Source organism: Acanthochromis polyacanthus, chromosome 22 (assembly GCF_021347895.1).
Source record: "Acanthochromis polyacanthus isolate Apoly-LR-REF ecotype Palm Island chromosome 22, KAUST_Apoly_ChrSc, whole genome shotgun sequence".
NCBI lineage: Eukaryota > Metazoa > Chordata > Actinopteri > Pomacentridae > Acanthochromis > Acanthochromis polyacanthus.
The window spans coordinates 23,619,271-23,645,973 of NC_067134.1; the positions used below are offsets into that span (position 1 = coordinate 23,619,271).

The 26,703-nt window shown below is 38.8% G+C and overlaps 1 protein-coding gene across 3 annotated transcripts in view; it reads right to left on the minus strand.

The window, feature by feature from the left end:
- LOC110951322 (E3 ubiquitin-protein ligase Midline-1-like) overlaps positions 1-26,703 on the minus strand; it is a 75,429-nt gene that overhangs the window by 18,497 nt on the left and 30,229 nt on the right. For all 3 annotated transcript variants that reach the window (XM_022194306.2, XM_022194305.2, XM_051942391.1), the window contains exons 2-3: positions 13,915-14,702; positions 1,001-1,096 (exon numbers count right to left, since the gene is read on the minus strand). In XM_022194306.2, the coding sequence (XP_022049998.1) occupies positions 1,001-1,096; positions 13,915-14,634 (816 nt within the window). In that variant the 5' untranslated portion in view covers positions 14,635-14,702. The remainder of the gene's footprint in view (positions 1-1,000; positions 1,097-13,914; positions 14,703-26,703) is intronic.

The following is a 26,703-nucleotide window of genomic DNA, read 5'->3' on the forward strand; positions in this document are numbered from 1 at the left end:
CATGTTTTTTTAACCAAATTTCCATCTTCTTCTTGCGTTTTCACACCATAAGATAGCATGTTGTCACTGTACTCTCTGAAGACTATTTCAGGTTTCTACTGTACTGTGATAATGCACTGGGGGAAAAAATAGGTCACGCTTTTTTTTTTTGCCCTTTGCATGTTCATCATTTATTAATTTCAGATTCTAAAAGTCTCTTTTTTTTGGGTGATGATCGAAAGTGGACGTTTAAAAATTCCCGCATCGTCAAAATTTGGCTCGCAGAAAGCATCTTAGAGTGATGGTGACACAAAACAAACACAAAATATGCACACAGCACTTCAGCTTCAAAAAATAAGAAAATTCAATCTCCTTTAATAAATCACAATCCTCTTTCCCTGCAGTTTGTAAAGGCCTTGCCAAATCAGAGAGGCTCTTCTCCATTATTTCCAAACTAAGATGTCACTGCCTTTTAACCCTGTGGCGTAGCTTTATTTAAAGCTTCTTAGTGGGCCAGCGTAACATGAACAGGCAGGCTTAGCACAGAATTGCCTTCAGTAGAACCAAATACATGCACACACTTTTATTATTAACCTTATAATAAACACGTCAGACTTAACCAGGTGTTGAGTAATTAATTCTAGAAAGCACTCCTCGCTCATGCAAGTTCAAACACTGATAAAGTGAATTTTAAACTGAAATTGCATGCATTTCTTTAAAGGTGGCTCATATGAAGCAGAAAATCCTCAAATACGGGAAGCTAATAAACAGCGCTTTGCATTTATGCATGATAAATCATTACAATTCAGATTAATCGGTCATTAAAATGCAAGTTGCTACCTTTTGCTCCATGCTAAGCTAAGTTATAAGTTTCTTAAGTTGCATACAACTTAAATCATAAAATACGAAAAAGGATGCATTCACTATCACAGATCAACAGTGCAAACACTACAGGAAGATTAAATTTATTGTCACACACAGTATTTGTCAGCGGTGACCCCACAGGGCCTCTGGGACTCACCTCGACATGTTGACAAGTCTGGATCAGTTTCCCCATAAGAGACTCCAACTCGTTGTTTCTCTTGATCAAATTGCTCAGGTTGGAGTCCAGGGCTTGCTGTAGCAAACACAAAAAAAGAAAAGACAACAGAGAAAGTGAGCGATGAAACAAAACTGTCTATGAGACATAAATGCAAAGAAGCACAAGTGGAGGGCAGAGTCGTAAATAAAAAAGAAGATAAAAATGCAGCAGAGCTTTCCCCCCTTTAGCCTTTTCTGCTTACACAAGCCACAAAAGTTAGAAGACAACCTCAGACACTGCACATCAGAGAATAACTAAACTTCTAAAGCAGATACAGTCGAGAAAACATGGGGAAAAAAACACGAACAAAACAGTTTCCTCGGTGCAAAAGAGCAGCAAAGAGCAGAGCATGTTAAGCAAGGTTTTTTTTCTTAAAACTTCTCTCCGGCAGAAGCATCCTAACAGCATCCAGAGTTTCCGCGTCTTTCGAAAAAGGTACATTTTAAGCCGCCACGTACCTCAGAGCGCGGGTGATACCCCTCATCCCTGTACTGCCTCCTCATCCTGTCCCGTCCGAGCCTCCGACAGAGGATCCTACTTCTAGGAGAGGATGTGACTGGGACAGCCACTCCACTGAGCACCAAGCCATGCGCAAACTCAGCCAAGCAGCAAATTAGGCATCAAAAGCTTCCCCTATGAGAGCACGCAGCAGCGCTGTCGGCGAACAAACCGACAAACAGGTGACAGCACGTCAGTCCCTTTACGCTCCTCCCTTCTTTTCTTTTTTTCCTCCCTCCCTTCCATCCCCCCATTTCTCCACAAAATTTTTTTTCATCTGCCTGGGCAGAAGCTGACTCCTTTACTTCCAAGACCTTCATATTATTGCCAAACCAAGCGTGCTTAAGCCGCTCTGATGCCACGTCTCCACTTTCCCGCTCAAAACTGTTTTTCAGATGAATTTAAGCTCAGACTTTGTAAATGCTGAGATTTCCTGCATGCCACCAAAAATGGCGTGCACTGGAGCAGCAAGGCCGGGACAGATAGCACAGTTTTTTCCCGCTACATTGAAGGTAAATCCTTTCGCGCTGTCAAAACTGCAAATTACTCAACTTTACAGTAGGAAAAACAACTTCCTGGATACAGTATGCTGCATCAGTTTAACCACTTTCTAACAGCGGTGGAAACAAAGCCAAGTCTGATGCTACACACAGGATTTGTACCTAGAGGAAATATTGAATAAACAGTAAACACAGATAGATGGTGGGATTTGTGTGTGCTCTGTAGTAGCACTAGAGGCTTAATGGATGGCCTTAATACGAGAATGACACACAAAAGCAGAAGCAGCATAAAGGTCCGCTTCGATGGGAATGTGATGCCGTTGTCGTTATTATCCTGCATAGAGATAAAAATAAACTAAACCTCTTAAAGGATGACAGGGAAGACAACAATCGCAACAATAAGGCAGCAGCTGCATCATGTGTGCATTGGTGTGTGCAAAGAGGAAAACCGGTGCAATTGTGCACACAAACTAGCATATTGCACACGGTTTGCCGACTTTACATGTACATGAGTGCAATGCGGCATGTAATCAAGGGAATAAGGATTTGAAAATTAAAATGTTTACATGTTTGTTTGTATGAATGCATCCCGGACATGGTGGGGTTAATCCACATTTGCAGAGTCCATGTTGCCAACCGTATCTGTTGGGGCTGAACTGCCTGCTCGCCCGTCAGGTTGATCACCTGCCAGTCATACTGTTGGTTTATCCATCCGCACCGTCTCTCACTCTTTGTCTGCTTGTCCTCTTTTTCTGCTGCCGGCCCAAGCCGGATTTTCGGAGAGAAAAAATACAGTCCCTGTGTAAAGTTAATCTCCGCTCTCACCCAGATAAGCCACGGTAGATTTGATGAGTTTTAGATATACAGTAAGCCAATGGTTTCAGATTATCTTGGCGTTAAGATGCATTGATACAAAATCAATGCACAAACTGAAACCGGTAGTGGAAAAGAATGGTGTACAAATACTGTTCTGTGTACTTTGGATCTTTATGTTAAACATACTGTGTTTAGAAATACAGGGGGTCCTTGACTTACATTGGAGTTAGGTTCCTACAATCCGACATAAGTCGCTGTAAGTCAGATTACCAGCAAAAATGTAAACAAAGTCATGACAGGCGTCACGATGCTGATTAGTTCTGAGTGTTTTATGATATCTAATTTCACTTCCATGGAGATGGCTTTCCTTTTCTTCAAAGCATTACCATCTTAAAAGTCTGACTAACGCTTGGGAGTCATAATGGTGGGCAAAAAGTGAGCAAATGTAGCACAATCCAAGGTGGCATACAACCAGAGAATGTAAACAAAGTCGTCTTATACCATTACGTGATGACGTATTTTTCCACTCCGCTCACCAACTAGTTCCACGTAACCCGTTCCAACGTAACACTGAAACACCATAGGTTGAGAACATCGTAAACCTGGACTTGATGTACTGAACACCTATTTGTATTGGAACACCTTTGTCTTTGTCATATTGCTTCTTTTCCTTGGGATCCAAAATCTTCCTACACCACTGACCAGAAAGTAAAGGTGCAAAATGCCAGATTTTGAGATAAATCCTAAGTACGTAGCACAAACTACTATCTGCCATGTAAAGATATAGTACATTAGAAGTTCAATCTGAGCTTCTTTGTTTCTTTGTATAGATGTGAGTGCATGTGAGTCCCTCCCACTGGAACTGTTGTACCGACCCACATTTATAAACGGACAGAGAACAATCTCCCAGGCTGCATTGGACAAAAAATGACAGTATTCATGTTTTTTGTCTTGTATGTATGCACTTGTTTTGATTTGAGCCAGTCTCTTCCTACTTTTCTTTGGGGGTTTTTTTGTTTTGTAAGGAGTCTTTGTGTGTCTGTTTCCACTCTGGTCCACCCACAGATCTGCTCCAGTCCAGTAAACTGTGGAAACAGACACACACAGAATGGAACAGACAGATTTATAATTCAGTTTTACGGTCGTGTCAAATAGTAGTGGTTGGATTGTTTGTTGTTGACTCTCCTGTGTACAACAGTTCTGGTTGCAAATGAAAGTAAAGGGAGGAGATGCCTTATTTGTCTGTTTTGGTTTGTGATTCTGGTGCTCTAGAAGCATGTAGTGATTAAGAATTTTCCACAGACAACAAAATAATGAATTTCATCATAAGTGGGGTGTCCCTCCTACTACTCTCAAGGTGATTAGTCTCTAATCCTGTCCATGGCCACTTGGCAGAGGATGAAAACCTTGCTGAGACATGCAGCGTAGCACGATGGCTTTAAATGTAAATACACTTCAAATATTTAGATTTATCTTTCTAAAATGTGGCCAGCTGACAGAGTTAGAGCCAGTTTTCGTGAGTTATTTTTTCCCCCAAAGGTTCTTTCAATAGCATCTGCTGTTAATCAGTGGGAAGTCGTTCTGCTGCGGTGCACTCAGATCCTCTCACAGCTTCTTCTTATGTCACCCGACAAGAATCCGCTCTTTGAAACTGAGGCAAACTTTGCATACGTTTCATCACCTAACATCTTCCTCGCAGCTTAAATATGACTCTATACTGTACTACAATCGCCTATGTTTTATCTTCCTCATATTTTACGCCATTTGTGTGAAAGCCCTTTGTCATTAGCGTATGCTCACGTGTGGAAGAAATGAAAAGCTATGAGTTGATAAATCACCCTGGAGCAGTGCTGATAAGCTTAGATGGGGCATCACACACTCACTCGCCCATAGATGAAGACAGGTAGGCAACTGAACTACTTCACAAGAGCTACATTTTTTCGAGATTTGCTCTGACACTGAGCAGGATTGTGCTCTCAGGAAAGCTTGCCAAACTGCCAGAATTCAAGTCCATTCTTTCCCTTGTTTCTCCTACGGTTTAGAGAGAGATCAGAGAAACCTTAGTCACACAGATGAAGACTGAAACCGGGAGACAAGTACAGAGAGAACAGAGGCGAACGGCGAGATAGAAATTAAAGATGAAGCAAGCTGAGGAAACACAGCGATGGTGAGACGGCAACTAAGAGCTCTAACTGTAGGATTCATCATTTGTTTGTGTGCTACTGTGTCCACCGTCCTCGCACATCTATCCACACTGTATTTATCTCATATCACTGCATTGGGTGTTCTCTGTTTGATAGAGGACACACAGAGTTTTCCTACCAGTGGGCTCCTCAGTAAATTGGAAACAATATGTTTGTGTTTTCGTGTCAGTCTGAGAGAAACAGAGATGCAGAAAATAAAAGGAGCCCCGATTCAAAAGCAAAGCACAGCAGACAAAAAAGAAACAGCACAGCAAGAAAGGAACATTGTTCGGGGGGGGGGGGGGGGGGGGGTTGAGAAAGGATGAGGTGTGTGTGTGAGTGTGTGTGGGTTTGATTGAGAGACAAGAAAGCCCCAAGCAAAGGGAACATTGAGTGCAGAAGGAAAGAAAGTCGGCTGTGAGTGCTGCTCGTTGCACTGTAAATTCTCAAATAATGGCTTTTATTTGCTGCAGCTGAAGAGAGAACAAGGCCAACCTTCGCTTTAAACAGGGAGATACAGTAGAATGGACGCAGTTTATTACTTTTAATCATAGATACTTTGAAATGGTCAAATATAGCATCTTTGATCTAAAAATATCCCACCCTTAAAGCAGCTGTAGTCGGTATGTTTTATCACCAGTGGATAATACATCTGCATCAATGTGGCAGAGGTCACACATGAAGAATTACAGTTCTTTATGTTGTCTTCCTGACAATTGTTTTTGTTCTTCATATCTGCAAGTATATGTGCTGTATGCATCCAACAACATCAGGGTGCTTTTTTTTTAGCAACCAGCCTCTTAAAAGACACAAAAAACTTCCCAAAGAGCAAAAAAGATCAAGAAAAATTGGCAGGGAGCTGGTAACAAAGTGTAGCACAAGCAACAAAAGAGCCAGATGCTTGTCTCAGGACTTGATAGAAACCAAAAATAAAGCTAAAACAATAGCAAATGTTGGCTTTAGATATGTCACATGGGCATAAACATCTCCATTGTGTTCACAGCTTACACCCATCCATTCCCAATGTTGGCTTGACGGACACAGACATGCAAGCATCAGTGGTTTACGAATCACCATTTGCACTAGTTTGTGTAAAAGCAAGGACCTCCTTCTTGCAGTCTGGGGACTACGCTGCACATACACCAAGTTCTTTGCTGATCTCAGCACAGGAGAAATGGAGGAACACTGGGTGGACCAAAAATAGTAACCTCTTACTTTGTGCATAGTGACAACAGATATATTATACAGACACACTATCGTTCGAAAGTTTGGGGTCACTTAGAAATTTTGTTATTCTTGAAAGAAAAGCAGCTTTTTTTCTATGAAGATAACATGAAATTAATCAGAAGTACAGTCTAGACATTTTTAATGGGGTAAATGACTATTCTAGCTGGAAATGACTGTTTTTTTAATGGAATATCTACATACACCCCCTGTCAAAAATTTTGAGACACTTTCTCATTCAAATAAATAAGAACCCATCTCAAAACTTTTGACAGGGGGTGTAGGAATATTTCCAGCAACCATCACTCCTGTGTTCTAATGCTACATTGTGTTAGCTATTGATGTTGAAAGGCTCATTGATGATTAGAAAACCCTTGTGCAGTTATGTTAGCACATGGATAAAAGTGTGTTTTCATGGAAAACATGGAATTGCCTGGGTGACCCCAAACTTTTGAAAGGCAGTGTATACGTAAATATTACAAAAGTCCTCCCAAAAAAGAGCTACATGCACACAAAATTGTTGTAATCTGCTGCGTAGACAGTGGTACATGGCCAGTTCAGTCTGTTGTTGAAGTCAGAGCTGTTGAGTTGAGTAAAAGTTTGATGGGACGAAATGACAAAATCAAGACACAAAAAGACAAAAACAAGACAGGAAATGACAAAACCAAGACGCAAAATAACAAAACCGAGACACAAAATGACAAAAACAAGACACAGTATGTCAAAAACGAGGCATGAAACGACAAAATCGAGATGCAAAATGACAAACCGGGACACAAAACGACACAATTGAGACACAAAATGACAGAAACGAGACACGCAACAACAAAAACGAGATAGGAAATGACAAAACCGATATGCAAAATGTGGACCAGATCATGCGATTTGGAATTCTATATAAAAATGCAGCTTTAAGAAGCCAATTTTCACAGCCTTTTCTGGTCAAAACGTCCAGCCTTTTGCACATTTGATCAAACCCAGTAGCACTGAGGAGTGTGACTCACTTCTGCATCACCTTGGGTTGTCGGAAAAAATATTCAGCACTGCTCTTTTGCAATTCACTTTACGAATTGTTCACCAAAGTCAAAGTTGAAGTTTTATAAAAAATGTCAACCTAATAGAATGGACTGCATTATGGAAGTCTGTGAGGGAACTTATGATATAAAAGATGAATGAGGCAGCTTTAGGACATAAAGCCAAATGTCGTCCTTATCTGCAAAGCCGTGAACCAAATGTAATGTTTTGTGTCTGTTTGCACTCGACAACACAAAGTATGTTGTTTCAGAACTAAAGGGCAGCTGATTAAAGAAAGCGGATTATGAACAAAACACAACAAACCTGTGATTTGAAACCAAGGCTGGCACACAAACACACACACTCACAGCAGCTCCTCATCTTTTATCCTCAAGGTTCTTTCTCCTCAGACCCAGAGCCAAGGACTTTAAAAGCTATTTCCAACTGCCTCCTCCGTCAATTTCCTGTGACGGGGGTAATTTTATCTCTGAAAAAGGATGGGTGTTCCCACAATAACCTCCATGGCTCCTTATCAGACACACAGCACCACTGCCACAGAAAAAATGGAAACCATTCCAATCATCTGATATTCTTCTCTTTTTTTTTCTTCCCTTCGTCCCATGTGGAGAGCGGGGATATCTCAAATTCCAGCAGATCAGGGCAAATAGTGATATGCATGAAATGTTCCAGAAAATACGACCAAAACAGTTTCAACTTGTCAGACTCCAGAATGAAAGAGAAGAAAAAAAACATATCTGTGAAAAATAAGACTGCCTGTAACATCTTAAGTAGTTCAGGCTTTAACTATTTGAAGTACCTTACTAATGTGTTCGAGAAGATCACGCAAAAGTCTCCCGTCTTCATGAATTAAAGATCAAATATGCTGTTTGGTATGAATGCAGCATGGCGGTTTCCATGGTGATTAGCATAGACGTCAATTAATTTTTATGTTTTTTGGCACGAAACTTTGTCTTTTTCTTAAAACTTCAACCCAACTCAGCAAAGTACTGTCAGACTTTTGTCTGAAAGTACTTGTGTTAGAGAACCGTAATCAAAATGACACTAATGCTTCCGTCAAGATTTGTTTGCTTTATGGGATGTCTCTTAAAAAATGCCATCACACGCATGTTAAATTAAAGAAGAGAGGGAAAAGTGTTTTCTGGAATGAATTAAACTGAATTGATGTGTAAAGCACTCAGCAGCATCAGAACAGAATTTGTCCTGAGGCTGAGATATATTTAAAGCCTCGCTGTGATTTAAAATACAGCAAAACAAATCAGTGATCTGAAGAAAAAAAATAGTGGTTTAGAATAATCTGCCTTCAACTTTACTGATGGTGTTTAATATCCTTCTTAATAGGACTTTTCACCCTGTAATTAAAATTATAATTAACAGCCAAAAAACACTGCAGACTCCCTAAACAGTCACACCAGCAGCCCTTGTTGTTTTATATGGAGTCATATGAAATAGTCAGTTTATTTTGTTGACTTAAGACCAATCTAATAAGGTGCATAATACATGCACTGCAAAAAATAATAAGAAAATAAAATATTGAAAAAGAAACAGCAAACATCCAACAGCAAAAATACAAAATAAATAAATAAATAAATAAAATAAAATGTAACAAATTTATTTTAAATTTTAAACGGAATAGTGTCACATTTAAGAACTGTAAAAAAATAAATATAGCAGCGATATTTCAATATTTCAGAAATAAAAATACTTTCAACTGATTTAAATAAAATAAAATTGCATAGTTTTACAGTCACATACTGTGAGAGAATAAATTAGTATTTGTAAATTTAATATTTAAGATATGGACATTACAAACAGCTTCAGCCCCTTTTAAATATTTTTCTTTCTGTACAGTCAACATGTAAATGAATTCTCAGATTTTGTTAAATATTATCTATTTTAAACTATCTGTTACGTAACAATATTTCCCAGATTTAAATACATTAAACAATGGCATACTTTTTTTGGGTCAAATCTTGCTTAAAACGAATATATACATATTTTTTAGATGCATTTTTAAAATTTTCTTAATACAATCAATTTTTTTATGTGTACAGTATTTGCAGTTTGGGTCGATTTGTTGTTTGTGTGTTTTAATTGTAATTAAATATTTTTTGTGTGTGATTGTACGACATAATAATTGGACTTCCACAAAAATAACAGTTTAAAACATTATTCATAGTTTTTCAGTCCTTTATATGCACAATTATTTGACCAAAAATGGCAAAAGACTGTCAGAATAACAGCAAATATCTGTTAAAATAATTATCTTTCCTGATGCAAATACAGTAAAAACAAATATAGATTATTCTGCTGTCAAATGAGGAAAAAGAACAAATTACCATTTATTAAAAAATATAACTTTGTTTTTTTCTGAATATTATCTGTAGTTCTGAACTGTTATTTGTTGCTTATTTGTTTTACAGTTACCATGTAAATTAATACTTATTTTGTGACTTTACTAGATATTATCCATAATTGAACAAAATAGAAAAAAATCGATACAACAAGAGTACATTTTTTAAAATAAATTACAGTGAAAAGCATTTTTTTTCCCCAGTATCCTTCTTTAATGCTGTGCCTGGGGTCTGTGGAGGTCATCTCTGGGCTAACACAGTTTTAACCCGTAGTTGGTATCAAACTAACGTGCCAGCTGGCTGATGTGAGGACGAAACAGGTGGTCGCCCCCTTCTCTAACTTTTAGCCGAAAAGTCGCATGAGTTCAGCGTGAGAAAGGAAGTGCTGCGTGTGTCTACCACCGGATTAGGGAAGAATTGTTGCTTGTGTGTGTGTGTTCAGACGTGCATGCCTGGCTGTGCGAGAGTAACTCAGGAGTTAATGAAGCGGTCATACGTGCTTTGTTTTTCCCATCTGCTACCAGCTTCCTCACAGCACTGACTCAGGTTTAACAGCAGGAGGATTAGATATGAAGAGGAGCATCAAGAACTTCACCTAACCACAAAGTCCTGTCAAAAGTAAATGTCAGAATACATACTTGTCTTTGCTTGCTTCACATTAATCCTATCAGCTGTCAGACCCCACAGGTTTAGTCACATCTCACAGGTGCTTTATTCCATCATTCCAGTTTTTTATGGCTTTTTAAAAATAGGAAAGTATTGTGTCCCCAGTTCCGAGGTAATTTTGCACCATGTAAGTGTAAAACAAGAACTTGTTACTAGGAATTACTGAACAGAAATTGATAAATGACAGGGAGATAGGCTTTTAAGAACTAATGTGGCTTGTACTGCTGTTCACGTTCACCCTCTGATACCCAAAAACCTTTCGGCAGACATATCTTTACAAAAAAAATGCTAAAATGATGCCATTTATCACATTTTAATTTGTCAGATATTCATTTTTTTAAAAGCGGTTTAGAAAATGAACGAAATCGCAGCTTAAAATCCTAATTTGTCATCAAAATTTGCCAAAAGGACACAGTTTTCCTTCTACAGGTTCTTTCAAAAATAAAAGTGAGATTGAAGTCTGCACTCAGCTGCAGCTTAAAAGTCATTATAGTGGCTTAGCTGTGATCAAGAAGCAAAAATCCAGGTACTTTTGGCTGAAATTGGCTGAAATGTATGTGTTCTGCTCACACTAATACAATGTATCTAAGTAGCGCAACTATTTTCCCCTTGCATTATTACACATGTTAATTCAAGGTTTTTTTAAATTTCTCAGTCTATACTTATGAGACAACAAAAATGTGATACAAAATGAGAAAAACGAAACACGAAACGACAAAACCGATATACAAAATGTGGAGCCGTTTGTGATTTGGATTTAACACACTGTTTGTAATGGGTGTGGATGGTGATTTAGTTGACATTTTAATGATATCCAGTCATTTTTCAATAATACATGATTGTTTCCATACTAAACATGAAATACATGATCATGAGGAACATAAAAAAAAAACATTTGTTTTTTGTTTTTTTTTATTTTTAACAAAAATATATGCAAGATATATCCCATAGACTTCAAAAGTCCTTCAATGACTCTAATGTCTATTTTTGCTTGACGAGATATGTAATTACATTTAATTGCAAAACTTCTAAGGTTTTGAGACGATATTATAAACATTTAACAAGTTTTTTCCTTGAATAGCCAGACAACCCCGGTCTATACTTGTTGTATTTTAAATGTATTGGTACAATAAGAGTTAATGAGAGGGAAAGATGGTGGAAAAAAACCCCACACAATTCTAATCGTGAATCAGATGCACTGTAGTATCATAAAGCTATTATTTTCCTCTGAATTCATCTTCCCAGGCTCCCAAGGTTGTCAGTCCCTAGCTTCTTCATTTCAAAGACATTTCCTGTGTTCGGCAGTACAAGCCACCATGGTTGAGTGTGTGCATGAAGCCCTGAGGCAGTTAACTGTAATTCAAACAGAGTTAAAGAGAGGGTGGATCCCACATTACTTCCACCTGTGCTCCTCACATGGAGTCTCTCATGCAACCTTTAGATATTTCTTCAGGCATGGGAATACACATGTAGTACACAAACATACATCCTCGATATGACACGTTATGCCTGCAATAATGCATCTTAAAAGCCTTCTTGTGTATTTTCAGAGCACAGAAAAATCTGCTTCTTCTTTGTTTTTTCTGGTGTGATCTAGCCGATAATGAGCTTGTATAATAACTGCTGGGTGCACTGACCTGTGCTGTCTTTCCCCGGATGAACGGAGGGAGAGAATCATGATAATTAGACGATGCACCGGCCTGTAGCTTTCCTGATACTTTTTGTCTCTGCTTAAATTTGCTGATGAGACACATCAACTGTGATGATAAAGCCCGGCAATGAAGACGGAACAAGTTTAAAAATACAAACAGGAGAATGGAAATCCTGCAAGACTCTGAAAACGAATAATTCTAATCACCGATTTTGCTTCAGTTTTTTCCAATATCTCGCTGAAGGCATGCCCCGTCTCTGAGGGCAGATTGCAAACTACTTCACACTTTAATATGTGTTCAAAATGGAAAAACCTGTTTCTCATAGGAGTCGCACCGTGGCATTTCATTTCAGGGCTCTTAGCAAGGCTAAATAAACACTTTTGGAAAATGTTCCCAGGGTAAATGACTCTTCAGAAAAGTCAGGTGTATTTTCTCACTTATTGTTCTAGGAGAAAATCTATGACGTGTTGCTAATGTAGGCTATAATCAGCGTGTTTTTAGTTGGTTAACCAGCAAAAGTGCTCGATTTAAATGATGAAATTGCTCCACATTAGAAGTTACATGCACTAAAGTTCAAAAGTTTGGGGTCATCCAGACAATTTCATGTTTTTTCATGAAAACCACACTTTTGTTCATGTGCTAGCATAACCGCACAAGGGTTTTCTAATCATCAATTAGCCTTCTTTCAAAAATAAGGACATTTCTAAGTGACCCCAAACTTTCAAACGGTACTGTAGGTGGCACAAAGACTTGTAAAAGTTCACACTACTCTGTGCCAGGCAACTTACAATGGCTGTCCTGCAGGTTTGACATTAATTTTAAGGATTCTTTAAAAATGTAAGCTTGTACTGTACTTGGGGATGAAACTTGTATCATAGAAAGTCTGTGTTACAAACCGTGCATGTGGATGTTTGACCTTGTCTGGACAGCAGAATCTCATATTCAGAATTTCACAGCAGAGGGCAGATTCATCTGCTGAAAGCAAAGTTTCTCTTGGCCCTGATCAGATGGGGTGAACTTACCAGTGGAATTTGTGGCATTAAAAGAAAAACAACAGAACCAGAATCCAAAATCCAACTGCAAAAGTGTAACTGTATGTGAAGCTGTATAGACCTTGTGTCCAGTAATTAAACTTTGCATATTCAGAGATTCGGGAGTTTGAGCAACACTCTGAGAGTTTGACCCATACTTGGGAGTTAGGATGTTGTTATACAATGTTCTACGCAATGCTCCTTTATTTTTATCAGTTTTTTTGCAGTAAATCTAACGCACCCCAACACGTGTAAATCACTCGAGTGTCTCTCATAAAAAGCCCTTATACAGTTGAACTGCAGATTATCCAGCTAATGTAAGAGCACATCTGGACTGTCACATTTATTTCTGTTTCATCTCTGCTGTAACATTCACACACACACAGACACACTCACACTGTGTCTGTGGTCATTACCAGTGCGCTCTAATAGCCACGCTCAATTAAGCACACCTACAGCCGGCAGGCAATTGGAGCTCGTTAACCTGCAACCTCATTGAAGACACCATGCCTCGTCACTAATGACACTCCCCATATTCACTCGGCGTGCCTGCCTTTGAATACCCTCCTGGCACACTGGCATGGTGCAGTGATTATGCTAATTGCTTAATTATTCAGGAGAGATAATAAGTCAGCATGAGATGATAAAATCGCACTTGATAATCGAATTAGATACCTGGGTAAGGATAATAGGAAATTTCATACTTCACAGCGGAATGGAATTAAAAGTTGAAAATTCATTATATGTGTAAGATAAAGAATAGAAGGTGTCTAACCTTATCTTTCTTTAAAATTAGCCAAATATCTTTTGAAATGCACGTGATTTCTAATGCAAATACACTTGATTAAAGTACAAAGGACAAAAGGAAAAAAAGTAGTAGATCTTCTTCTGTGCTTACCCTGAGTTTTTCATAGCGGTCGCTCAGTGCTGCCACTTGGTGGTCCCTGTGCCTTCCAACCAGTTTGCATAATGAGCAGATCAGCTGATCATCAGTGACACAGTACATGTTCACCTTCTCCTCCTCGTGCTCCAGGCACTGGAGCCCCCTGAGGTGGGAGTCGGGCATCGGCTCGATGAGTCGGTGCCCGGTGAACGGCTTCTTGTTCGGGTGAGTCGCTCTGAGGCATTCCTCGCAGTACGACACCTCGCACGTCACACATGTCTTAACGGCGTCCTGAGGCGGGTCCTGCTCGCAGAACTGGCACTGGACCGGCTCTGGAGGCGTGCCAGGACTGGACATGGCGGCGCTGACGGGGACCAGCGCCAACCGGTTGCTCCCTTCCTCTCCGGGGGAGTTGGGCCCACTGTGGGGGGCAGGTAGCGGTAGAGGCAGCCCGGCGGAAGATGAGGCCCGCTGAACTCTATCGATAATGTTCTGCAAGGTCACGTTTCTCTTGAGTCCTTCGAGTCCACGCTCCGGACTCAGGGAAATGACATATCTACAGGTAGGGCACTGGAAGGCGCCGATGCTCTGAACGGATTCGTTGGTGGTGCAGTGGGAGACGAGGATGCGATGGGCGCAGCCGAAGCACAGGCTGTGGGCGCAGGGGAGCAGCAGCGGGTCTTCAAAGAGCTCCAGGCAGATTGGGCAGGTCAGCTCTGACTCCAGAGTGTCCATCCTGCTCAGAAAAGGCCAGGCGGGACCAGGCGCAGCGTCAGCGAAATCCAGAAGAGCCGCTCAGCTGTCTGGAGATAGACGGGGGACAAGCACAGAGAGAGGCGGGGGAGAAGGGAAAGAAAAGCACAGGGATTTGTGATTAAATGGAGTGAAACAGCTTACTTCTCACTGCTTTCTTGGGAGGGCTTATATCTCAATGAAGCAGACCACTGGGCAGACTTCAAGAATGGCAAAGTGTTAAGTGCTTTTTTTCTAACTTTGTATGAAAACTGATGAAAGGAAAATTGATATCTTCAAAAAAAAACACACAAACAAAGAATAATTAACAAAGTCTGGTGCATTTCTTTAGCTTTTTATAATCAACACTCTGGCTGTGAAACTTTTACTGATGATTGACATTCAAATCCTCCTCAGACAACAGTTTATAGAGCAGAATATGGAATAATAAAGCGAGGGTGTGACTGCGGCGCCTATCAGCGAACAAAAGACGCAAATCTTTTCATTGTTGACCTTGTCAGAATAGCAAGGATGTGATAATTGGTGCTGCTTTTCAGTGGAATAATTATATACAGATACACAACAACAATGCAGTGCCAGACATGATATTTTTACACATAGCAACAAATCTATTAACTCTTCGAACCTCAAAACTGGATGCCAAAGATGAACTTTCTGATGGTTCCTGAACTAATTATCCAAAAATTAACCAAATATGAGCTTAAAATGACTTCAGTCCACATGTCTCATTTAAAAATCATTTACTCCAACCACATTCTGTCAAAAACAAAAAAATTTGGCGCTCCTCAGTGCAACCAAGAAGCCATAAGTGAGTCAGCTGAGACCAACAGACAAGTGACAAAAAATCAGGGAAAGTTTTTTTAAAAATCTCATATTTATAGCCTCCATTTCCCATTATTGTTAACACCTCTTTGCTTTTTTTCATAGAATAAATAATCAATGAAATGTAACTTTTCTTTTTTATGAATTGTAGCAAAATTGAGTTTCCTTTACTTCTATCCATGGCCATGCTGTTTCCATTGAAGTACAGGACTTTGTATTACAAAAAAAAAAATGCAACAGGAGTAACAAAGAAACTACAAACAACTTGGGATTCTGAGGGTTGCAGATGTAAGATTCCAGATCTTCAAACTCTGACCGTATATGTCATCATTCACCACTAACACCAGCTTTAACTGACTGGCAAACAAGGATTAGTATCAAAGGAATATTGCCGTGCGACCCAGAAAAAATGGAAAATGACAACCAAACATGCCATTTTTCTAAAATTGCTTCTGGCTTTTCTTTCAGCCACATTAGAGGCATTCTGTTGACCTTCATATGCCCTTTCATGATTCTTATTGCTGCTGACACTTTCGGTTTGGCTATGCTTGTGCAGTAGCCCACTGAAAACTAGCTTGTTTATTCCCTACAGAAAGGAGTTCATTTGAAACTGTCATTAAATGTGAACTGGAAGAGTCATTTCTAGCTCGTGTTCAAAGCATTTTAATGCTATTTTTCAACATTCCACCCCAGTGTGGCAAATAGGAGTGTTATTTTTGACATGTCGCAGCAGTAGCAGCTGTAGTCACTTGGTTATTAGGGCTCATGTCCATTTGTTCCTGCAACAGAGGAGCTGACTCTTTATTTCTGTCTGAACCTGTCAGTGTATCTCCTGGAGACTCATACAGATGAATGTAGCGTATGTTGAAGTGACAGAACTTCACTTAGATGACAGCTGACCTTAGGAAGCCTTGCCCTTTGGCACTGGATAGTCTTGACTTAGAATATAGTGCAGAAGCTTGTCAACAACCAAACTTGCCTCTGAGAAAAATGCATCCATTTATCATTTAATATCCAGGAGTGATTATGGCCAGACTTCCTGGTTGTCATCGGCCTTCACAGCCATTTCTTTTTATATGAACGTCAAGCGAAATTTAAGTTAACTTTTGAAATGTTGCGGGAAACAACGATGCAAATTACATTTGTTTCGACTAAGTTGTCGGTGTGGAATAAAATAGCTAAACAGTGTAGACGAAACTTGAAACAAAACCACTTGTTTGCTCAAAAACCTTGTAGAAGAAGAAAGAACAAACAAAACTTTGCTCATCTACGAGAGAAAAATCAATAGAAGTCGCAAGGAAGTTGTAGATATTCTTTCATGCCAGCTGCTATTGATCATATTTCATGCTATCTGGAGACAAAGACAAAAAAAAAATGTCATGTGAGCTAAATGTCTTCTCCCTCTTACTAACTCTTAGAAAAGTTTTGTTCATTAACTTTCCAATGCAATCCTTCAAAAATGCACATCATAAAGTTGCGTAAATGAATAGTGCGGTTAGACAGCCTGCTTTGTTGCTGTTGCATTCATTTAAAAAGTGCTCGAAAATATCAAAATTTTGTGTGATAAATACACCAGTAAACTGCTAAGCAAGTGTAGCTGATATCTCAGTTGCTTAAAAATTACCTTTGAGCCTCTGATTCGAAGTAAAAAACGAACTGCTGCATGCAAGTTGTGTTGTCTTTTCTCCTTCTTCATTTAGCCGGAGGGCTGTTTATAAACCGTCGGTTGGTTTTAGGAACGGCTGAATAATTGCAGAAGAAACTTGGAAAGTACACAAACCCCTGAGGGAAATTAGATCAGTCTATGTAGAAGAAAATGCTGCATAAAGGGAATGATATAGATAAGCCTGGCACAAACTATTGCTGCAACAATGAGAACTGAACAATGTGCTGAATTTGAATGTTCACCATCTACAGATTATCACACTGATCACGCTTGGCATGCAGATGAATACTACAAACAATGCTCCTATTAATAGCAGTCAAACATTGAAAAAGCATAACAGTGGCAATGACACTAAGACAATGTTTCCTGAGTCAAAGGCCTGCATTTCTGAGGCAGGAAAGAAATCCACTCTTATCCCCACAGTGTGGCATTTTCAGCAGATGTCACTGTTTGCTGAGATTAAAGCTTGTGCTCATCTGAGAGGACTACTGCACTGAGAATATCTTTTCTATCCAGCCTTCTTTTATGCATGGTTTGGCCTCATCCTCTGGGGAGAAAAAAAATCCAGCAGATAAACTCTCCTCACTTTTTCCCTCTGCAGTCCAAGCACTTTTGCTGCCTCGTATTTGAGGTCAGATAACATTCATTTGCGGAGCTGATGAGCTCCGGGAAATGGATGATAGGAAGAAAAAGATGGCACGCGGATAATGTTTGTGAGATTTACTACCAAAAGGAGTCGAGCAACCTTGATCTCTTCCTTCCAAACAAGAAGGGGAAAATGTTGAAACGAAGCAAATACGGCAGGATAAATGACAGAAGATGAGTGGGGAAAGATGGAAGTGATTCAGCAATCACACGCTTCAAATGAAACGAAATGGGGATGTGTTTGACTGAACTGTTAAAACAAATCCTCAGACACTCTCTCTTACTCTTAAACTTCATCTACATGTCCGACACATTGATACACATTCGCACAAACACTCTGAGGAGCCTTCCTAAGGTGTTTATATTACCAGTGAAACTTGTTGGCAGCCTGCTAAAACTTGGAGAATTGTCAGGAATCAGGAGCATAATATGCTATTTCTGGCCTATTGGTCATTTTTTCCTCCTCAGGACATCATCTCAGGAGGAAATGAAGTCAAATTAATGCAAATTTGATGCTGAAGAATCAGTTTTGTTTTCAACTTGTGTAGGAGGCTCAACAGCAGACTATACCATTCGTATTTAATCCACAAACGTTTTTACATTATCCACAAAAAGCCCGAAGGCAAAGGCTGACAACCATACGATGACGCCACAAACAGAAAACTGGTTCAACATGTGGGAGGACGACAAACAAAGATCTCCAAAATCAGGCTTCTCCGTCGTTTATGTGCCTAACGCTCCCTCCTGAATACGAGAGATTAACCATGAGCAACAAACCTTTCAGATGTCTTAACAATTTTGGATAAAATAACAACACAAGAGGAAGTTGTTTAAGAGTATGTAAAAACACGACAATGGAATTTAAAGCCCCGAAAGCTTCAGTAGTTTTAAATAAGTGAGGGATTTCGAATTTTATAGTCAACTTTGCTCTTCCTCTGAAGTGTTTTTAGCATCTACTACATCAAGTAACAGTTTAAAGAAAACAAAAAAAAAACTTGATAAAACCATAAGTAAACTGCAGGGAGAATATTTTAAGCATTTATGTGCTCACTGGATGGCCCCATTTCCTAAGTTGGAAAGTCCTTCTTTTGGTAGCTTCATGTACTTTTAAATCAGAATGTGGAAGTAACATGGAAGTTGAAACCACAGCAACTTGTACTTTATTGCATTTAAACAACACGTTCTTAGCAGCTGGTTGATTTTGAAGCTGCTTTATCTGACTTGTTTCCATTATTACTGCTAGTAGACAACTTTATGAACTAACCTCATTCTCTATGTGGACAGTAACTAACAGTTCGTTTGCAAATTAAAATGAAAACGAGAATTTGTACCAGCAAAAATCAACCAAACATTTACTCTACCATTCACAAGTTTGGGGTCACTCAGAAATGTCATTTTTGAAAAGAAAGCAGTTGCTTTCAATTAAGATAGCAATAAATGAATCAGAAATACAGTCCAGACATTGTTAATTTGGTAAATGACTATTCTAGCTGGAAATTTTTAATTAAATATCTCCATAGGGGTACAGAGGAACATTTCCAGCAACCATCACTCCTGTGGTTCTAATGCTACATTGTGTTAGCTAATGGTGTTGAAAGGCTAACTGAAGATGAGAGTTTGAGTTTTCATAGAAAACTTGAAATTGTCTGGATGAACCCAAACTTTTGAACAGCCGAAGTACCTTCGTCTATCCATGTTTTTCCTTTCTATAACAATTTAGCAAGTCATGCACCAAAATTTCACAGACTCTCCAACTTTTAGTTGTTCTGACTTGAAGAGGCATTCACACAATTTTTTAAAGTTGAGAACTCAAATTTCTGATTATTGCAGCACCATAGGAAGCCACTACAAGTTGGCAATTAGCGAGTCAACAAACACATTATATAGCATCTATTTGCTGACACTCCAGCTTGGTGTCGCTATGTGAGTGTTGTATTATCAACTTGTTTTACTGCCACCTAGTGGTCAAAAATCTCCTTATACCACTTTAAGTTAATGTCAAAAATCTGTGACAAAGTTGATATTGCAATATGTCATTAAACCAGGGTCACCATTAAAATTTACCAATGCAGCAAATGAGCAAGAATCCCATCTGATCTTTTTAGTCGACTGTAATCTAAATGTGGAAACTACACTTGATGCCCCTCCTCTACATTCTGTTTTTTGATGTTGTAGCCCATGATGGGGGATTTTGACCAATCACAAGGCAGGTAATAGAGCATAAAGTGCAACAAAGTCTGTGACAAAAGCAGGATGTAGCGGTGCAGTGGGTTAAACAGAAGACTTTCATTAGGGGGATTTCAAATCCTTGTTGTGGAATGTTGATTCTTGGCTGGACTGTCTGTGTGTATTTGAAGTGTGTGTGGTGGGAGAACCGTGGAATAGACAGCGGAGAGAGAAGTTTAAGTTCCACTCCATCCACTGAAGCAGTTGATAAAGCTGTTGTTCATTAATTACATGACAGGTTGGGTTAAATTCTAGCAGGTCATAACAATTCAGTCTTCACATTCTGAGTTTGGAGGATTTAAGATCCACTTTACCGCCCGAAACAATTCCACTTCTCATCCAGTGTCCACTTGAACATGTTTGCTTTTGTTAATCAGTGTCCAGCCTCTTCTTTAAAATGAGGTGGTGACAATACTCCAAGTGAAAACGGCCGTCTAAGTGGGACTATTAAAGCCAAAGAGATCTCATGCATGAATGTATTTGGGCTCGACGCCGTTGGAAAAAAAAAGCTGCGGTGCAATAATGAAGTAAATTTGAAAAGGTCCAGGGACATTTTTATGCAGCCCATGGCAGCTCTCAGCCAACTAACATAAACAGCTTTTTACAGAGGAGAGAAAGTACAGCGAGGGGGGAAAAAAACTTCCCAACAAAGCCAGGAAAGTTGATGGAGCTCTGACAGGTTACTGCCTGACAAGCGAGGAAACCTGCAGGCACTAAAACATGAATAGAACAAATCCTCCTCCTTCTGACAAACAAACCTAAATCTGTGCTTACATATATAGACAAGCATCGTTGCCCAAATCCAAATTGGCACATGGGATGAGGTGAAATGCCTCCCAGCACACCATAGGTGACACTGTTGAACCATGGAATGAGGTGATGAGGAGCAGGAAATGAGGAGGACTGGTGGCAAGGAAGAGAGAGCAAGAATGTGACAGAGAGGGGGAAAAAAGGCTATTCAGAGTGGGAGAGGAACTGATAAAAATCCAAGTTGTTTGTTTTTCCCACCATCACTTTGTGCCCCATGACTGTCTGAGCTGCCACATTGTGTGAAAGGCTCGTCTGCTGTGCTGACACCACTGGAACGTCAGTACCAATAGTCTTCAGTGGGGGGCAATGCAAAGCTGAATGAGTAGTGGAAGAATGTGCCACAGTCTTTTTATTTTTCCCTTCTTCCTCATTTTCCCTGCAGCTTCTGCATGCGAGCAGTAACATTTCTCCTTGAACAGAAACTGATGTTTGACTTGTAGCGTGCTATTTAGTTGTAGACTGCACTCATACATGCTGACATACAAGGTAATTTGGATGTCTGTATGGAAAGCGCTTTGTATGTTTTTCCTCTTTTTCCTTCCTACTTTTGATTGAATGATTTAGTCTTTAAAGGAAAATGAACCGTAATGGTTTTTCATGAGAGCCAATTAACTTGTTGACAACAATATATTGGCAATTACTTTCTAAAGCGAACCACAGCATTTTTATTGGTCTCATAACTTGAAACTCCAAGCAACATGGCAACTGTTTCAAAAAAAAAATCTTCATTTATATCCCATCAGTTCTGACTCACGTTTTACTTCTGAAGCCAATGCATAGTCGTATAACTACATATACTGTTCAAAAGTTTGGGGTCACTTAAGTTGTCTGGCATAGGGAAGTATGAAGTCTTAATGACAACTACACTACTGTTCAAAAGTTTGAGGTCACCTAGAAATGTCCTTATTTTTGCAAGAAAAATTTTTCTTTTTTCAATTAAGATAGCTATAAATGAATCAGACATACAATCTAGACATTGTTAATGTGGTCAGTGACTATTCTAGCTGGACATTTGTAATGGAATACCTCCATAGGGGTACAGAGGAACATTTCCAAGCAACCATCACTCCTGTGTTCTAATGCTACATTGTGTTAGCTAATGGTGATAAAAGGCTAATTGATGATTAGAAACCCTTGTGCAGTTAAGTTAGCACATGAATAAAAGTGTGAGTTCTCATGGAAAACATGAAATTGTCTGGGTGACCGCAAACTTTTGAACAGTAGTGTGGGATGTACAGGTTTTGTTATAACTCACTTTGTAGTATTTTTCCCACGTTAGCATAGCAGATTCTGGATTCTAGGATAAAAACTACCATCAGTCCACATCCTAAGGCCTTTCTCTTGTTATTTTAAAACTGATTAAACTGCTTGATTTTATTTCTGTGCCACCATTCGAAGGGATTACAGGTGAAATCTCAGCAATTACAGTTCCTAATCCCAACAATACTGAGTCACTGCACCATCATTCTGTCTGTCCAGTAGTTTGATGGAGGATTGGTATCCAACAAGACATTACTGAGCCCAGTTCATCACATACAGATCCCCTGATATCACTTTCAAATGTACCCTTTGGTGTTATTTTTAAATGTGCAGGGCAGTTTGATAGACTGCTATAGACGTTCCTGAACATTTCAAATGTCATGAAATCGTAGCTTTTTACCAACTGAATGTTTGCCCAAAACATGACATTTGTCTAAGCCAAACCAACATCGTGTGGTTCCTAACCTTAACCAAACAGTGAGCAAAAGTGAAAATGAAGTGAAAAATAAAACAAAACCAAGTAAAAAGTTATAATCCCACACAAGACACGAACACCATTCCAAGGATCCTCTCCTTGATATTTAAATTAATCTGGTAATTTTGTGTAATACTTAACATAGTGGATTCCTAACCTGAGTATCTAAACTTGTTAGGTAATGTTGTAATATGTCTATTGGAAAGCATTTCTGCTCACTGTAGTGTTGTTTTCTATGTCCTATATAAATGGTTCAAAGTCACCAGTGTTTTCAATCAAGTCACAGCGCTACAGTTAGCTTAGCATTCACGCAAACAACAGCTGTCATTTCAGCCAATATATTTCGCCACTACATGCAGTTTTCCAATCTTTTTTTTTTTTAAAAACAAAACCTACTTCTCACTGGCTGCTTTTAACTAACCACGATTTAGGATTTTGACTAAATAAACTTCCTTTTTTATTCCTCCTTCCTCTTCTTCCTCTGCTTTTGAGCTAACCTGAGTCATTGAAGATTCAAAGACAGGCCGTAAAATCAAACTCAAACCAGACATGAGTATGCTATAGGAACTATGTGGAGGTTTTGGCAGCGAAAGGATACTCAAACTTGCCAACAAAGAGGTATTTCAACAACAGACCCTCTCAACTGCATTACCATGTGGTGTTACTAATACACTGTAACCTGAAAAAAGCTCACCATGACAAATCAATGCATTCTCCCTTGAAGTTGACAGTGTACAAGTATGGAAGTGAAATGGAAAAACCAGTAAACACATATTTAGGCTCACTACCAGTAATTGAAAATACAAACAATTCTTTGTTGCAGTCCTGCATGGAAACAACAACATTGTGAAAATCTGGATGTGGCTCTAATCCCAGTGACCTTTTCCATAAAGATAGTGGTATAATATTCAACAGATATAAGCTGAGAGGATCTGTGGCAGCGGTGTTTCTCATTTCAGAAGGATTGAATTGACATTTCTGTATCTAAATCTCTTTTAGGCGTGTGTGCCAGAGATCTGAAAATTCTATTGTGAGGGGTGCAAATGTCATTGCCCTGATGCTCCCCTCAAACGCCGGGTGTTTGACGATGAAACAAAACTTTCTATATGGTCTCTGATCCATAAATGTCAGCGCATAACCTTTTGCAACTGAGCATTGTTTTAGTCTTGGTTATTTTTTGGAGTATGTATGCCACTATCTCCCTGGAAAACAAGCAGGGAAACGCTAATAAGGCCTTTTCAGAAAATTAACCGTCTTTCAACTTTTGATCTCTCTTTCCTGTTTATATTTGGGCTCCCATTAGCGTGTGCCTTTTCCTCTAAATCTTTCATTAACTTTGGCTGCGTGAAGGTTGCAGCGTTCTCTTGCACTCATAGTTTAAGCTGCTAAAATTTTCATAGGAGCTCTTTCCGTCCATTTTCTAAAAACTGATTCGACAAGAAGCGAGACGTGGATAAAAACAGAGGCGAGAGGGAGTTTTTTTTTAAAGAATGTGAGTGGCTCTGCATAATTCATGGAGCCGCTCATAATGCAGTTAATAAATGTTAATAATTGTGCGTCTATTTGCTGTTTTTTCTTTTTCTGCTGTTTCAATAATGAAATTCTTTTTAAAACACAACTTAAAAGTTCAGTTTAATTCATGTCTGTTGGAGCTTTTTAGTAAAATTAATATTTCAACTTCACCATTTTGCAAATTGAGCTAAAAAACATTCGTTTTTGTGAAGAAATTCCATCCCTAGATTGCTTTAACGATAAAAAATCAATCAGGAATAATTATAATAAGCAGCCAGAAGTAGTGCAACCTTCTCAGAAAACACATTTGGGTCCATTTGGTGATTTGACATGAGCTACTGTGGCAGTTCACGGAGCAGAACTGAGAAGTAGGTCATCCCCATTGACCTGGCTCACATAATCAGCATGCACTGTGTGTGTCACTTCATGATTGTGCCGTTCCAATTCTCTCTTAACTCACAGGAGGCAGAAAAGAGCAAACGCACAACAGCGGAATGTTAGAACCAAGCGAAAGAGGGCAAAGCATCTGAAGCTGAAGCGTAAACACGATGCTATCTGCAAGTCTGCTGTCGGAAAGTCACATGGCTGGGACTTGTTTGGTCGATTGTATTTGAAATATATACTTGCAATGCACTTATATTTTAAGGAGCCTAATTCGCCCACAAACACACCTACTTTCGCAATCGGGACACTCAGGAGGAAGAAGCAGTGCTCAATTATTCACATTTTTGTGAAAAACCCGATCAATTATTTAGAATCTCAGCGAATCGCTGAGCACTACCTCTTCTTGCCTTCCTGTTTCGCCAACATTTAAACCATTTGACACCTTGTTTACCTCAGTGTGTCGAAGAATTTTAAAAGATCCCTCAACCGCTTATGAGATTTGCCGTTCAAGAACAATAACGATAATCTGCTTTCATAGCAGCAGCAGAGATTAACCCCTGACCCGGTGCAGTCGATGAGAACAACTTGTCTTTTCAGGGTTATGCTTCATCGTCTGAAGATTGAAGCAAATATCCGCTGCAAATTGATTTGAACCATAAACACAATTATCGTAGATAGCACTATGAAAAACATGCATCTTTTAACTTTTTTTGGCAATTTTTTAAAAATCAGCTGACTGTTATTTTAATAGCATTCCCTATTTTGTTAAATTATTCACAATGCCAAATGAAATCGCATTGAAACATATAATTTTTCATTTAAAAATGCCAAAACAAGAGTATGTTTTTAAAAATTGCCTGTTCTTTAACAATATTAGACCATACAATTACATAATTTTTAACTTTAAAATTAAAAAGAAAAGCCACTATTATACAGGCATTTGCTGGTATTTGAAAGAAGTGTATATTAATAATTTTTAAACTTTTATTTTACAATTTTCCAATCTTTTGATAAATTAAAAGTAATACTGAGAAAAATCCAGAAAAAAAATCTATAAAATTATATGTGAAAAATACATCTAAATTAAAATGAAAAACAGGTCAAAACTTGGATAATATGAACATAAAAATATTTTTTCACAAATAGTACTTTCCACAAGGTAGATAATGTTTTACTTTATTTTAATCAACTATAATATCACAATTTTTGCATATATTTGCTGTTATTTTCACAATTTCTACTGTTTTTAAATGTACTGTTGACAGGTATTTACCACTTTTTGAAGAAAAGTGTATATTATTATTATTTAAACTTTTATTTTACAGTTTTTTGTTAAAATACAATCTTATGTTAAAATACAAATTACACTGAGAAAAATCCAGAAAAAAATAAAATTATATGTTCACCATAAAATTATAAATAATTAAAAAAACATAGGCCAAAACCTGGATAATATCAATAGAAAAAATATTTTTACAAATTATTCTTTTCACAAGGTGTAAATCGACTAAAATATCCCTATTTTTGCATATAATTGCTGATATTTTCTCAATATTTTTCCCAATTTCTACAGTTTTTTTTTAAACATTAACATTTTTTTTCTGGCATCCTTGCTGCTAGATTTTTTTTTTTTTTTTTTTGTTATAGTGTGCACAAATGCAGTCATGCAGAAAGATGCTCAATTGATTTCCTGCAGTGTTTCCTTGCAATTACTTTTCTCCGGCGCTGCTTGCAGGAATCAGGTGATAAATCTTGCAGTGCAAACGCTGAAAGAAATTAATTTTATATAGTCCACAGCCTGGCTTGCAGGTGTAGGTGCCATAAATCCAATTAGGACAGAGGAAGAAAAAGTACACTTTGGCGACGAACATGCCCAGAGCTAAAGCTAACGAAGTCCAAACTCCACTTTCAGACAACTGAGAAAAAGCTGCAAGCTTCAGATGTCAAATTCAAAGCATCTCAAACTCTCTCTCATCCCCTCTCCTCTCCTGCCTCCCCCCGTTCCTCTCCCAGTGAGGCTGCATTTAACAAGTTAACAACGCTAACAGTTGCCACACACACAAATAAAGTCTTTGTCTGATTCCAAAAAGCCTGCCATGTTGATCCCTAATCCGCTTCCTACTCTACGGACTGTGACCAATCGCGGCCTTTTATGTTTCAAAGCGGTCAGTCACACCTAACAGGATTGGCCGGTCATAGTCTGGCATGCCGAGGATATTAGCGATTGTAATATAGGGTGACGTTTGTGATT